At 42.8% G+C, this 15,796-nt stretch overlaps 1 protein-coding gene and 1 pseudogene across 2 annotated transcripts; both read left to right on the top strand.

Annotated features, from left to right (window-relative positions):
* The first annotated feature begins 2,263 nt into the window (after positions 1-2,263).
* CCL15 (C-C motif chemokine ligand 15) lies at positions 2,264-5,977 on the top strand. Its single transcript, XM_082707426.1, has 4 exons — positions 2,264-2,483; positions 4,668-4,721; positions 5,183-5,291; positions 5,697-5,977. The coding sequence occupies exons 1-4, from the start codon at positions 2,408-2,410 to the stop codon at positions 5,827-5,829; spliced, it is 372 nt and encodes a 123-aa protein (XP_082563552.1). The 5' UTR covers positions 2,264-2,407; the 3' UTR covers positions 5,830-5,977.
* Positions 5,978-13,112: 7,135 nt separating this feature from the next.
* LOC309852236 (calmodulin-A pseudogene) lies at positions 13,113-13,421 on the top strand (annotated as a pseudogene). Its single transcript has one exon. The product of its transcript is annotated as a calmodulin-A pseudogene (transcript).
* The last annotated feature ends 2,375 nt before the right edge of the window (positions 13,422-15,796 follow it).

Genomic DNA, 15,796 nt, shown 5'->3' with positions numbered 1-15,796 from the left:
AGTTTCCCCGACACTCGGTCTGTATCTGCTCTCTCGGTGTCTTCAACAAACTCTGTTCTCACTTCCTCTTGGCTTGCGTTTGATTTCTTTCCTTTGCAAACCCAAGGACGCTCTTGCTGGTCCTACGGGACCCCTCCTGGGTCCTCAGACCCACCTGCCTGCACCACAAACATCCAAAGACTTACAGAACGCCTCATGAGATAGTATTTATACAACATTGCCTCCAGCCAAGGGATCCATTTTAGAGGCAGTAATGTGAGTCAGAAGGCATAGGAGACCCACAGGCAATAGCATATACATAATCTTGCAGGAGCAGCCAGACTAGAATGGTAGGGCATTAATAATTTTGCTAATGGGACAACAAACTCAGGGTTGAGACTTTCCAGAATGCACTATATCCACTGAACCAAATGCCAATAGATGATTCTATGTCCCCAACACCTCGAACACATAGGAACCAAGAGACTGATGTAGGATTAGCCCCTGTATTCATGAATCCTGGTGATGGGTGATGTATTTGTCGTTCCCATCCCTACGACATTAGGCTCTTCTGGATTAGACTGGATTCAGTTTCGCAGGAATCCTGGTGGCAGTGGAGATGATTTAACATGGGTACACAGGGTGGGTTCTACCAAAACTGAAAGAACAAATACAACTACCTTAAAGGAGGCTTTGTGACAGATTCTACACAATCAAGCCACAAACCTAGCAGAGGGAAGCATGGGTGGACCGTACCCTGTACTACTTCACGTCCTTTTGTCTTGCTGCTTACCTCAGCCACTGGTCAGTTCTCACTTTTCCCAGTTTTACATAAGCTTCATGCAGGTGTCATGTCTCAGCCTGCCTTTGAGAACTCTAGCTTCCTGACCGGGGGCTTCTCTGATCCTGAGCACTCAAAGTTTAATGGTACAAAACAACAACTATTTTGTTCTATTCACAAATTCTACGAGTCAGAAACTCAGACAAGGCAGAGCAGGGATGGGTTGTCTCTGCTCCGCGATGCCTGAGATCTCAGCTGGGAGACACAAATAGCAAGGAGGGACTCAAATCTAGAACAGTGCTGTCCAATAGAGATATCGTGCAAACCATGTACATAATTTTAAATTTTTAAGTTGCCATGTTAAGAAAGCAAAAAGCAACAGAAGAAATGAATTGAAAGAATGTATTTTCTTTAACACAATACATCCAAAATATTTTCATGTCGACATCAATGTAAAAAACTATCCAGATATTTCACATGGTGGGGAGTGGGTTGGGGGGTTATGTAATTAGATCTTTAAAACCTGGTGTGAAGTTTCTACTTCCAGAACATCCCAGTGTGGACTAGCCCCATTTGAAGTGCTCAGTAGCCACATGTGGCTAGTGGTTGCTAGATGGACCAGTGCAAATCTGGAGGCTTCCTCATGCCCATGTCTGGCACTTAGGCTGGAATGACCTGAGGGCTACCTACCCTCAACGAGAAAAGACAGCCATATGGAAACAAGTTGGTTGATTATCTTGGACCTAGGCTGGGACAACCTGAGGGCTATGCTGTTTAGGGACTGTTGGCCAGAATGTTGCCTGTTGTTTGGGCTTCCTCACAGCATGGCAGACTCAAGCTAGTCAGTTTTCTTATCTGGTGCCTCAGGACTCCAAGAGTGACTCAGGTTGAAATCCATGACTTTTCACAACCCAGCCTCCGAGGTCACATGACATAGGCTATTGAACCAGCCACAAGCCCATCTCCATTTCTAGGGCAGACAACATAGACTCCCCCACTGGGTGAGAGGAATGTCAGAAAAATGCGTGGCCAAATTTTAAAAGTGCCTCAGGGATAGAAGCCAAAGGTAAATGCTTCCGCTCTCTTCTCCCTGGCAAAATATTCTGAGATACAGTCATAAGGCTCTTCAATAACTCCCAGCATAGATGTGCTGAGGAATAATGACACTCTGGATACATTTTTGCAAGGAGAGCCGACAGTATTTATTAATGGATTGGATCTGGGGCGTGAAACAAAGCAAGGCATCAAGGGTCAGGGGTCTGTGTGAGGAATCACATGCCTGGTTTACAGGCTATTCCTGAACTTGAAGGTGCTTAGCTCTTGAGGAAAACACTCTGACTCAGAGAGTGAAATTAACCTCCTAGAAGAAGGATCCTTCATGAAATAGTCTCTTTCTGAGCCTCTATCCATTGGGCAGTTGGGAAAGCATGAAGTCTCCTTTACCATCTACTTCCTATTGCATTCCAGCCTTGTTCCCTTTTTCAGAAATAGCATGTTATCTACTATGTAGCCAAAGAACAGCACTCTGAGCCTCTGCCCTGTGACTTCCTGACCCTCCTCTCTTATAAATATGAGGGCAGAGCTGGGATCCCAGACAGTCAGAGAGCAGAGAGCCAGAAGTCCTCAGCTCTGCCTGCTACTGGGAAGATGAAGGTCTTCGTGGGTGTTCTCCCCTTCCTCATTCTTGCTACTGCCCTTGGATCCCAGGTCCAGGTCCCTCGTGGTGAGTTCAGTGAACCTTTTCACTTGTGACAAGGTCCACGGGGAGAAGACACAGGACAACTTGTCCTCCTGAGATAGTTCCCTGTCCCAGACAGGGATAGGAATTTGGCACTTGCTTTAAAAGCAGCAGCGATTGGCTATAGACCTCTCTTTCTGCAGGCTTTGGTCCCTGGGGAAAACTGTACAAATGACTGGTCCCCCTTGGGGAAAGAACTCTCTCTCTTTTCATGACCAGAATTATTTGATGCCTTCTCTTAGCTGACATAGGACTGTTAAGTGCTAAATCAAAAGAACTATAGTAAAATTGTAAATTTGCAGGAAGAAGCATAGAATTCTACAACGTTAGTATAAAACTCTCATTTTGGAGAGGAAATGGAACAAGCCGGGAAAGTGCCTCAACCAAGCCCAGCTAACCGCTCTATTTATTTAACAAACAAATACCTCGTACTTCCTATGTGCAGGCAGGCACTGTTCTGTCTTATGGACTTAATGCATTAGACCCTCCTAACAGCCCTGTGGGGTAGACTGTCAGCAACTTGTGTAGTTTTGCATATTAGATTATTCTCATTTTACAAATGAGAAAAACTTAGACAAGTTGCTCAAGATCATACAGATATTAAGTGGTGTGATGAGCATGGGAGTTGGTTAGGAAGCTGCTATGGAAAGGCAAGGCCACTGAAGAATTTATTTTGCAAGCCCCACACCCATCTTTGCAAGCATATCAAGTATACACATATGCTTCCTTAAATAGAAATCATGCGTAACTCTACAAGAAATGATCTAAAAGTTTAGTTGCATTTGCCTGCTTAGCATAATACAGGTCCGTAATCCCTTTCCCAAAACTTCAGGGCCGGATGTGTTTTGGAATGCAGAAATATTCAGTTTTTATTTGTTTTAAGATTCTATTTATTTATTTGACAGAAAGGGATATATCGAAAGAGGGAACACAAGCAGGGGGAGTGGGAGTGGGGGATGCAGGCTCCCCACTGAGCAAGGAGCCCAATGCAGGGCTTGATCCCAGGACCCTGGGATCATGACCTGAGCCAAAGGCAGATGCTTAATGACTGAGCCACCCAGGCGCCCCTCAATTTTTATAAAAGGTAACACAATATGATCCAGCAGGTCCACTCTGGATATACCACCCAAAAGAACTGAAATCAGGCACATGAAGAGATATGTGTAAGCCCATGCTAATCATAGCATGACTCACAAGAGCCAAAAGGCAAGAGCCACCCAAGTGTCCACCAATAAATGAGTAGATTTTTTTTAAAAGGGGGCATATACACACAATATATTATTCAGCCTCAAAAAGGAAGGAAATTCTGACACGTGCTACAAAACGGATGAATATTGAAGACGTTATGTTAGGCGAGATAAGCCAGTAACCAAAGGACAAACGCTGCATCATTCCATCCCTATGAGGCACTTCAAGTCCTCGAATTCAGGGACAGAAAGAAGAATGGTGGTGGCCTGGGGGGTTGGGGGAGGGGAAAATGAGAGTTATTGCCTAACGGGTACAGAGTTTTCCGTTTTGTAAGATGAAAAACGTTCTGTGGATGGTTGTGGTGATTGTTGCACAATATGTGAATGGGCTTCGTTCTACTGAGCCACACGCTTTTAAACATGCTTACAGTTGTGTTTATTATGTCTATTTTACATTTTCAAGAAAATAAATGACATTTTTAAAAGGTAACACATTCCTGGATATTACTTAACATTGCTTACAGGGTCTGAGAAGTGTACTTCAATCAAACAAGGTAGTTTTTCTGCAGCAAACACAAATAATCATACTACTGGGATAAATTAATGATTGTGAAAAAAGCCACTCGTCACTTTGGGTGACATTGTGCCACCAAATGGGTTAATGAAACATTCTTCTGTTTCCTGAGCCCTTGTGGATTCCAGAAATGTACAAAAAGTATTGTGGTATGTATCACATTATGTACCCATTCAACTGACTGGTTCATTTTGCTTTCTGTATTTCAAAGTCGATCAGATGGTGTCATGTCCCAAACAGTTTCAAGAGTTCCCTGAAACATCCCCGGGCCCTGAGAGAGAAAAGGGGCCTGGAGAGAGACCTAGAACCGAGACAGGTGTCCAGTGGTCCAGCATGAAACCAGTGGAGACACCGAGACAAGGCTGCCTCAGTGATTTCTCTCCCTCCTTATCTGTTTCTCCCAAATAGAATCCGTGCTGGCGAAACTCTGGCAAGAACCCTCAAAAAATATACACATTAACGGTATGTGTTCTATTATAGTGTATGTTTAAAAGCAGCAGCTGCACAGATCTGCTCAATAGCTTCCAAACACCTCATGTACAGGGCGGGGGTGAGGAACAGGTGGGGAGGGTCCTGAAGGTGGACAGGAATAGGCCCTTAAAGGTAACCTCCGTTGCCCCCAGCTGTCTCTAGAGTTGGCTCTCCTGGGGTCAGAGGTGCTCACTGACGCCCCCTGCAGGCCTCAGACGCTCCCTCTTCTATCAGAAATGGTCTTGGGCCTGTATTGGCCCTGCCTGGGTGCCCTCAGACACATAGCTCAGCCCTGAGGAGAGTGAAGCAAGTGCAGACAGAGCAGGAGAACATCCCTCTGGAGTCCTGTGCCTTCTCACCCTCCCTGGCACTTTGGAGGAAAGGGGGGAAGGATCTAGTCTTTTTTAAAAAGAGACCCAGTCCTTAAACGTGTCTTTCTCCCGTTGCCGCAGGTTTACACCGTCCTGCTGACTGCTGCTCCAGCTACGCACAACGAATTCGATGTGCAAACATGAAAGATTATTTTAAAACAAGCAGTTCTTGCTCCCGGCCAGGTGTCATGTAAGTGCCAAGCTCACTAGCCATGTCTTGGGAGGGGAGGACCTGATGGAGGGTGTCTAGAACTAAAGTCCTACGCTCTGGATCCTGCCGGGTCCCGGGAGGCTTATGTCCTCAATAGGGTCTTGCAGGGCATCAGATTAAGAGATGCTCCCAGGGAAGAGGGAGACTGGGGGCAGATGGAGGGAGCAGAAGAAAGGCTGCCGGAGGAAAGGCCCATGAGTCACTTAGGAAGTCTTGGAGGCTGAGGGAGGGTCTCAGAGAGGAGATGTCCTGAGCCCCTGCTGCAGAGAAGGAAAAAAACAGGCTGGTCCGAGTGGGAGATCCCAGGGCCAGGGAGGGTGGGGGTCTCCATCCCCATTTGCTGAATGCTCCTTAGTCTGTAATCTTTCTCCGCCTTCACCACAGCTTCCTCACCAAGAAGGAGCGGCGTATCTGTGCTGACCCCCATGTCTCGGAAGTTCAGAACTGCATGAGGTCCCTGAATAACCTAATGATGCTGACGGGAGAAAGAGGAGGCTTTCTTGAGAAGAAATGGTAGTAGGGGCCAGCTACCCCACATCCACTTGTCTTGCCCCAACTCCCTCCTGGGATTTTCTTGGCCTGAATTATTTTTCAAAAATCAACAACTACCATTCTTTCTGTTCTGGTTATAAAAGCCATGCATGAATAAAGGGTATCTGATATAACTTTCCTTGAGCTTTAGGAGGAAAAAGAAACTATAGGAATTGCTGAAATTTGGATTCTATGGGTTTTTTTCAAATGCTATATCATAACAGAATTTTGTAAAAGCTAAACACATTCAAACTCCTTCAAACATAGATTGAACCTGTGTCAAAAATGTACTTAACCCATTCAAAAAGGGAACCATAAAATAGAGTCAAAGATTATCTGAGAAACAGAGATTTATATAGTTAATTGGGCATGGCATTCTGAAATGTTAAGTCAGAGAAAAAGAGATTAATATCCTATTGAAAAAGAATACTGTAACTCTGGGAATTATCTTTTCTTTTTTCTTTTCTTCTCTTTTTTCTTTTTTTTTGGGGGGGGGGGGAATGGGGGCAGAGGGAGAGGGAGAGAATCTTAAGCACATCCAGTGCAGAGCCCAACACGGCACTCAATCACATGACCCTGAAGTCATGACCCTGAGATCATGACCTGAGCCGAAATCAAGAGTTAGATGCTTAAACAACTGAGCCACTCAGGTGGCCCTGGGGAGTCTCTTTTCTACTGGACAAAAATCATTTACATCTATGCTAGATAAAAAATTTGCAAGTGAACATAATTTCACAAAGTCAGGAGCCCATCAGTAGCAAATAGAACACCACTGGAGAGGACGTTCCCCCTACAGGAACCCTGGGGTGGGCTTTTCAGATAATCTTCCAGATGACATTGGAAGACCTGCCTGCAGTCATCCTTCTGCCTTATTTCCACATTTTGGATATTTTCTCTCAACAGATATAATCTCCCCTCTTTAAAGTTAAGGGACATTAAGAAAAACATTTAAAGTTGGACTGAACATGAGTGGTGAGATCGAGCCCTGCTTCAGGCTCCACGCTCAGCACAGAATCTTCATGAGGGCCTCCCTCTCCCTCTGCCCCTCCTCCACTGAGTGTTTTCTCCCTCTAATAAATAAATAAATCTCAAAAAAAAAGTTGGAGTGAATATCAATTTTACATTCATATCTATTCAAACATGTATGTTTATATTTGTAATTAGTAAATCTTGGTCAACTGTCTCAAAATTCAGAAGAAAGCACTGAAATTCTAAACGACAAAAAAAATTTAAATTCAAAACAAATTTAAAACCTATCTTGCTTCTTGGGTGATTTGTCCTAAAGAGTTATAAGGAAAAAACTGATTACCAAATATTTTTCATAATAATAAATACTATTAGAAGAAGAAACCTGAGACAATGATGAAAGGTGTGAATTATTTCAGCTCTAAACGGGTTAAATACACATCCACACTATGTCTCATCTTCTCCTCTCTACTAAAAATAGCTAATCTCTGGAGTGACTGCAGTGTAGAAAAGCTTCTTTCAGGGCGCCTGGGTGGCCCAGTGGGTTAAAGCCTCTGCCTTCGGTTCAGGTCATGATCCCAGGGTCCTGGGATCGAGTCCTGCATCAGGCTCTCTGCTCAGCGGGACGCCTGCTTCTCCCTCTCTCTCTCTCTCTGCCTCTCTGCCTACTTGTGATCCCTGTCTGTCAAATAAATAAATAAAATCTTTAAAAAAAAAAAAAGCTTCTTTCACACCATCATTTGGGAGGAGGGGGTGGACAGCAGATGACTGGGGAGTAGGAGGTAGAGCACAGATGTACACAGGTTAGCCCAGCATTCCAGGTAGTTATTATGCAGGTTGTCCTAGGAAGAACCTCACTTAGAGATACCCTTTTAGGAGGAGCAGGTTAAAAAGGTAGGCGGACTAGCTGGCAGACCTCTGCCTTGGTAAATTTCATTCCTTCGGGGATTCCTCTCTTTTTTCTCAGCAGAAGTTCCCTGGTTGTGAATCCAGATTATGAGGACGGGGGCCCTGGCCCTGGTGGGTGACAAGGGAGGAGGGGTGGAATTGGTCTGACTTCCACTAAGGTTGTCGGAGAGCTTTGTTTCTAGGGGGCGGAGGTGGTGGGATTTCTTTCTTGTCTTTGACCAGAAGTTGTCCTGGGCACTGCCCAGCTCTCTCCTGGATCCACTGTCCTCTGTGGAAGACTCCCGAGCAGACAGCCTTCTTTACCTCGAGAACTGTCCTTGTAGCTTTATCCTGGGGCAAACCCCACACCTGCCTGGCCTGAAGTGGAGACTAGCAAGATTGTACCTTCTTCTCCCAACACCACTGACTCTGATCTTTGTGGTACCCAGGGTGCTGTTGAGAAAATATTTTTTCAATGGTCTCCTTTACCAATATGAGGTAACAGGTTTTTCAGCCTCGTAATCTTGTCATCAAGCTGACCTATGTCCTTATCCAGAACAGAAATTTCTCATCTTACAGTCAGCTGATGTCATCTTTTCTGATTTCCTCTGCTACTACAAATTTATTTTTGTTTTTGCATTTTTCCTGTCATTTCCATGGGATTTGGGGAGTTGAAAGAGGCAAACGGAGATGCTCAGGGTTCTGGCTTATAGTTTGAATCCACTTACGATCTCTCCTGTTGTTCTCATCCACTTCACTGTATTCTGTTGAATTCAGCAGCTCTGAGTTAACACCAGCCCACTGAGAACTGAGTGACAGAAACCACAACTTTTGGCTTCTCCATAAAGACTTTGTCTTAGAGCCTAGGTGAAAATCTCAAAAAGTTGTTGGTTTGAAACTGTGCTAGACCCAAGGGGAGGTTTGTGATTTCATTGGTTTCTCCGGCTGGCCAAGCTGTTAACTCAACAGAAGGAAATGGAGAGCACAGACCACAGGAACCTTCTAGACAGCAAAGGACCAGGTGTCTCCTCGCCAAGGCTTTGGGTCATGACAAGAGAAGCTCAACAGAAATGGGGGGTGAACACTGAGACCTTCCTTTCTGACCAAGCGTCTGTTCACTCATAGAAGGTCTTTGAGGTCATGGAGTGGACAATGGCTTGTTACATCTAGGTCAATTACATAATACATTACTCTATTTTCACAGTTCCTCAAAAACCGCACGCTCATTTTTGCTTCCTTGCTCTCTGCAGTGCCTCTGCCACAAATGCCCCTCCTTTCAACTCTTCCTGGCAAAACTCAACCCACCCGGCAAGGTTTGACTTAGATGTCCCTATAAAACCTTCCTTCGCTTCCCCAGCCAGCGCACCCACCTCCCTTTCTCTGGAACCCTGTAACAGACATTTACTATCTTTACTCAAACAACAACTGAGGGGTGACTTTATATTGCATGTTGTGGTAGTCAAGATAAAGAGAAGATTGAAAATGAGAATAGAATATGACCTCTGTGTGCAAGAATCGTATACATAATTCCAAGTTATTATGCAATGCTGGATTAAAGTGATGAGGTTGTTTATATGAGGGGCAACCAGCTGGGGCCTTATACCTCCCAGGCCCCATGCGGGCCACCCAAAGGTTGAAGCTGACCCTTTGAACAGTGTAGGGTTTGGGGCACTGACCTCCATACAGCTGAAAATCCAAGTATAACTGCCTAAAAACTTAACGACCCATAGCCTACTATTGCCAAAACCTCACTGATAACATAGTCGACTCATACATATTTCATATGTTATATGTATTATATACTATATTCTTATAATAAGGTAAACTAGAGAAAAGAAAACATTATTAAGAAAACCATCAGGCACAGACGCTTGAGTGGTTCAATTGGTTCGGCATCTGCCTTTGGCTCGGGTCATGATCCTGGGGTCCCAGGATGGAGTCCTTCATGGGGCTCCCTGCTCAGCGAGGAGCCTGATTCTCTCTCTGTCTGCCACTCCCCCAGCTTATGCTCTCTCTCTCTTTCTCTGACAAATAAATAAAATCTTGTTTAAAAAGAAAAGAAAAAAATCATCAGAAAATACATATACAGTATTTATGTATTTTTTTTTAAATCCACATGTAAATAGACTGGCAAAGTTCAAGTCCATGTTGTTCAAGGGTGAACTCTATATTGAAGCACAGCAATTAGGAAGTGTACTACAGAGCTGAAACTTTAGTATGCATAAGAATCACCTGAGGACACTCTTCCAGGCTTGGTCCGTGGTGGGCATGGTCCATGAGTAAGGAAATCAGTGAGAACTTAACCACCAGAGAAATGTGAAGAAATACCAGGAAATACCAAGAAAAGAAGATATCTTAACCACCTCTCAGAGAAAGCAGAGGGACTCTGAGATAATACAAAAAAAGCAGAAGGTAGCTAATGAGAAGTCTATGCAGACAAGAGAATAATGATGACTATTTGGAAAAATCTGGGTGCTACTGCCAACTAGGTATATCATAAGCTCAATGGTCAAAATTTTGTGCAGTGAACAGTCAGTCATATGTTATATCCTTATAAAACCAGTTTAAACTTTACCTTTCAACCTGACTTAGTGTAATGTTTCAGAAACATTCTTCAAAGAATAAAACAATAACCATGTATGTGGGGGGGGGGGGGAATTACCTGGAAGGCTTGTTAAAAATATAGATTGCTGGATCCTATCCCCAGAAATTCTAATTCAGTAGGACTGAGTGGAGCCCCCCAAAATCTGAATATCTAACAAGTTCCCAGGTATTGTTGGTGCTGCAGGTTGGAATGAAAATTTGAAGAAAAATTCTCACTTTTGACTTTTCATATCAGCATTGTTTGCAACTTTTATAAAAAGCCCATGTTTCTTTAGTAACCAAAAAATAATTTCAAAGAATTGAAAAAATAAATCTTTGTGGTCTTCTTAAGAACAAACAACAAAATGAGCCAGTTCTTGACTTGTGCTGATATTTGATTTTTTACGATGAAGCTTATCAGAGCTGTTTAATTATAAAATAAATACGCAGTTGAAGAAATTTTAAACATGTCTAAATAAGTCTGACAACCAATTTTCAGTTTTTATTTATTTTTTTATTTTATTCATTTATTTGACACAGAGAGAGATCACAAGTAGGCAGAGAGGCAGGCACAGAGAGAGAGAGAGAGAGAGAGAGAGAAGCAGGCTCCCTGCTGAGCAGAGAGCCCAATGTGGGGCTCGATCCCAGGACCCTGGGATCATGACCTGAGCCGAAGGCAGAGCCTTTAACCCACTGAGCCACCCAGGTGCCCCCAATTTTCAGTTTTTAAAAGCAAAAATCTTGGGGGATACCTGTCTGGCTCAGTTGGTAGAGTGAGCAGTTTTTTGATCTTGGAGTTGTGAGTTTAAGCCTTATGTCAGGTAGAAATTACTTTAAAATTTTTCTTAATCTTTCTTAAAAAACTTTTTTTAAGTAAAAATCTTGGGAGTTGTGCAAAATATCTAGAAAAATTGTCTAAAACTTCTTTAAAAAAAAAAAAAAAACAGGGACACCTGGGTGGCTCAGTTGGCTAAACAACCAACTCTTGATTTCCACTCAAGTCATGATCTTAGGGTCCTGGCGTCAAACCTGCCTTGGGCTCTGTGCCTGGCATGGAAATTACTTGAGATTCTGTCTCTCCTTCTCCCTGTGCCCCTCCCCACCATGCCCCCCTCCTCTCTTTCAAATAAATAAATCTTTAAAAAATTAAAAAAAGGGGCGCCTGTAGGGTCCTGGGATCAAGCCCAGCATCAGGCTCTCTGCTCAGCAGGGAGCCTGCTTTCCCCTCTCTCTGCGTGCCTCTCTGCCTACTTGTGATCTCTGACAAATAAATAAATTAAATATTTTTAAAAATAAATATAAATAAATAATAAAACAAAACTTCAAAGAGCTGTGCAGAAATCAAGGCATAAAACAGCAAATGTAAACATCTATATTTTTACTCTTTTACTTTTGGAGGCACAGTGAAGATATTAAAATATATAGCTTATTTCCCTTCTCTCCCTTTTTTCTCCCCTTCATTTATTCATTCTCTTGGTGTGAACCAGGGGGCTCACCTGAGGACTCAGCTAGGACTGGGGCAGAGGGCATGATCCCCATGGTTGAGCCCAGTGTGACTGGGACTGAAGACACAGCCAGTTTGCCAGAGGATTTGGTATATGCAGAGGACAATGCAAAGAAGTAGACATATTGAGGTTGATGGGAGCCAGATTTCTCATTGTTAAAGCAGAGAGGGAAACACACAGAAAGGAAAGATTAAAACCAAGCTTGTTGTCTTCACTTGGAATTAAATGTATTGGTATAAATTTTGGTTTTTCTTATAGCTAGACTAATGATGTATAAATTGCTATAAATGGGGGCGCTTGGGCGGCTCAGTGGATTAAGCCGCTGCCTTCGGCTCAGGTCATGATCTCAGTGTCCTGGGATCGAGCCCCGCATCGGGCTCTTTGCTCAGCGGGAGCCTGTTTCTCTCTCTCTCTCTCTCTGCCTGACTCTCCGCCTACTTGTGATCTCTCTCTCTGTCAAATAAATAAATAAAATCTTTAAAAAATAATAATAATAAATTGCTATAAATGTGTGAGATTGATATAATATAATAGAAATAATAGAATAGAATATATTAGCATATAATAGAATAATAAAATATATATTATATGTAATATAGAGAGAATAATATAATAGCAATAGATATAAATTTATATGCACATTTACACATATATGCTTCAATATATTTCCTAGTTTCCTGTCCACTAAGAGCTCAGACCTAAGAGCTATGCCCTTCCCATAAGCAACGAGCCCCTAGGGGCCCAGATTTCTCAAAACCATCCTTTACTAATGGGAGCCAGGACTCACTGGAGATATGGTTGATTTCCCAGAGGTGGGGCAAAGCATAAGATGAGCCTTGGGTCATGGTTTTCTGCCAAAAAGTTTTTTTTTTTAAAGATTTTATTTATTTGACAGAGAGGCAGGCAGAGAGAGAGAGGGGGAAGCAGGCTCCCTGCTGAGCAGAGAGCCCGATGCGGGACTCGATCCCAGGACCCCGAGATCATGACCTGAGCCGAAGGCAGCGGCTTAACCCACTGAGCCACCCAGGCGCCCTGCCAAAAAGTTAAAAAAAAAAAAAAGAAAAGAAAAAAGGATAAGTCAGAAATTTTAAAATCTTCTAGAGAATGGGGTAGTAGTGCTGGGAGCCCCACAGGCAGGAGGCCATTACTTATAGTGCAAGTGCCCACCACACCTTAACAGCAGCAGTAGTGGGAGATCCCCCATCATCACAACCCCTGCACTGAAGCAGCCACCCTCGCTCTCTCTGCTCTGAGAGACAAAGAGCAGAGACAACAATTTGACAAAGACAACAATGGCATCATCCCAACAAAGGAACTCGGAACTGTCATGAGGTCCCTGGGTCAGAACCCAACAGAAGTCCAACGGCAAGATCTGATCAATGAGGTGGGCGCTGATGGTAATGGCACCATTGACTAACCAGAATTTTTTACTATGTTGGCTAGAAAAATAAAAGATACAGACAGTGAAGAAGAAATTCATGAGACACTCCCAGTCTTTGACAAGTATGGCACTGGTTACATCAGTGTAGCAAAACTACCTCATGTCACAACAAACTTGGCAGAAGAAGTCAATGAAATGATCAGAGAACCAGATATTGATGGAGATGGACAAGTCGACTATGAAGAATTCATATAGAGGATGACTGCAAAATGAAGACCTACTTTCAACTCCTTTTTCCCCCCTCTGGAAGAATCCAATTGAATATTTTACTTATCTCTTGCAAAAAAAAAAAAATTCACTTACTCATTCTGTTTCTTTACAGCAAAACTGAATGTCAAAGCTACCTTAGGTCCACACACACAAAATCTGCACCTGTCGGTGGTAGTCCTATCCTTTAAAGATCAAGCTGTCATCAGTTTTACAGTATACATACTTGTACTACCTTAATGATCAAGAAGAATTTAGTGGACTCCTTGCAGTTCTGTTTGCTCATGATTAATATACTGTCTGGGCTGACCAGTTTTTCTTGCGTGTTGCCTGATAATTGAACCCTGTCAGACAATTGTGTTAAAAATGATAAGGGCGCCTGGGTGGCTCAGTGTGCTAAGCCTCTGCCTTCCACTCAGGTCATGATCTCAGGGTCCTGGGATCCAATCAGGCTCTCTGCTCAGCAGGGAGCTTGCTTCCCCCACTTCTCTGCCTGCCTACTTGTGATCTCTCTCTGTCAAATAAATAAATAAAATCTTTTTTTTTTAATGACAAATGGAAAAAATTGAAAACCTATTCAAATAGATTCTAGTTCAATTTGTTAGTATAAATTATCAGGGCTGGTTTACTGAAAACAAACATTTAAAATTGGTTTTCCTCACAATGCTGTGCAGAAAAATGGGTGAAGAATTAACTGTCTAGACATAGCCCCACTTAGCAGAATGGTCCTCTTGTACTTCCATGTGTCCTGACCTATGGTGATGATGGCACTCATCCTGGTGGCATACTGCATGTGTTGGCTTAGCGTTGTCCTTGTTGTACTAGAGAAAAATAGGTGTCAGGATGTCACCATTCGCACAAAGTTTTAAAAAGGAAGGGACCATCTTCGGACTCTGTTTTTAAAACCCTTCTGAACCATGACTTGGAGACAGCAGCATAGGCTGTGGTTGTGGACTCTACACAACCATCAACATTGCTGTTCAAAAAACTACAATTTATGTCTATACCAAGTTGTAAATGCTAGCCTTTTTTTCCAATACAAAAACCATTAACTTAAAAAAAAAATCTAGTGAGAGGAAAAACCTGGAAAACAAACAAACACAAACAGAAGTTCCTTCCCCCTTGCAAAAAAAATTCTCATACTCTCAAGGTAGAATTCTATACCTAGTAAAAATATCCATCAAGTATGAGGGATGAGTAATGACTTCTTCAGACAAGCAGGAACTCCGAAAATATATGTCCTACACACTCTTTCTGTACTCTTTTTTTTTTTTAATCAATGTGTGTGTTTCTTTGGAAAACACTTTTAATATTTTTAAAATAAGTTCCACATACTTAACCAGTGGGCAACAGAACATTTAAGGTCTCCATGTTGCTACCAAATTCTATTCATCCCACTGTATTGCAATTTTCATTTGCTCTTTTGAGTCCTTCCTTAAGCTATGAGTCCTCTGGGGTCAGGGTCGTCTTCGTTCACACCCTCTGAGCATAGCCCAGTACCTGGCATTTGCTATTGTGGCAAAGAAGTCATGTAGTCATTAAACCCATTCCATTGTCCTCCTGAGCACACAGATGATCTATATTTTCCATATTTTCATCATTAAGTTGGAGCCAGGTGGCTTCATTCTGGCCATGGAGAGTAAGTGAAACTTGTTTATGTCATTTCTAGGACTGGTACATGAAAATCTCCCAGCTCTCTTCTGTCTCTCCCCTTTGTAGCAAACTTGGAGGTCTTGTGTTAAAACTGGGGGAAATCACAGATAGAAGCCTTAGCCCCTAAACAGGTGCATGAACAGCCCTTTCAACACACACACCATCATCCCACTGCTCACAAACATTGGACTGTAAGTTGAGCAAGAAATAAGCCTTCACTTAATTAATCCCCTGAGATCTAGGGGTTACTATATCAATTAGCATATACAGACTAAGGTAGACAGGAACTTAATAATTTCTTAGAAAATAAAGGGATTTCCTGTAAGTCTCCTAGCAACAACTTGGCTGGGAGGCTGAGTCTCCAGGAAAACACAGTAAACACTGTTTCCTTCCAACTCATGTTCTCCCCCAAAACAACTTATTTCCTTAGATTGTTCCTAATGGCGATTGTTATTTGATTTGGAGAGTTTAGGGAGCATTGTTATCGAGGATAACAAATACAGAACATGTATGGCTATCTTGGCACCCCAGCATGTTTCCTGTTTCATGTGTACATCCTTCGACCAGCTCAATTTATTTATTCATGATTCTTCTAAAACACTTGTTTATAAATCACCCACTACATGCTAGGCCCTGTGTGAATGGGCAAAGATAAAGAACAGGGGCTCCCTGCCCTGATGAGTCCAGTCAAGGAAAGAGGATGTGAACAG

The sequence above is a fragment of the Mustela nivalis genome, assembly GCF_964662115.1.
Source record: "Mustela nivalis genome assembly, chromosome: 17".
In the NCBI taxonomy this organism is placed as follows: Eukaryota; Metazoa; Chordata; class Mammalia; order Carnivora; family Mustelidae; genus Mustela; species Mustela nivalis.
The sequence above is the reverse complement of the archived record's forward strand: the minus strand, read 5'-3'. Positions and strand labels throughout refer to the sequence as shown.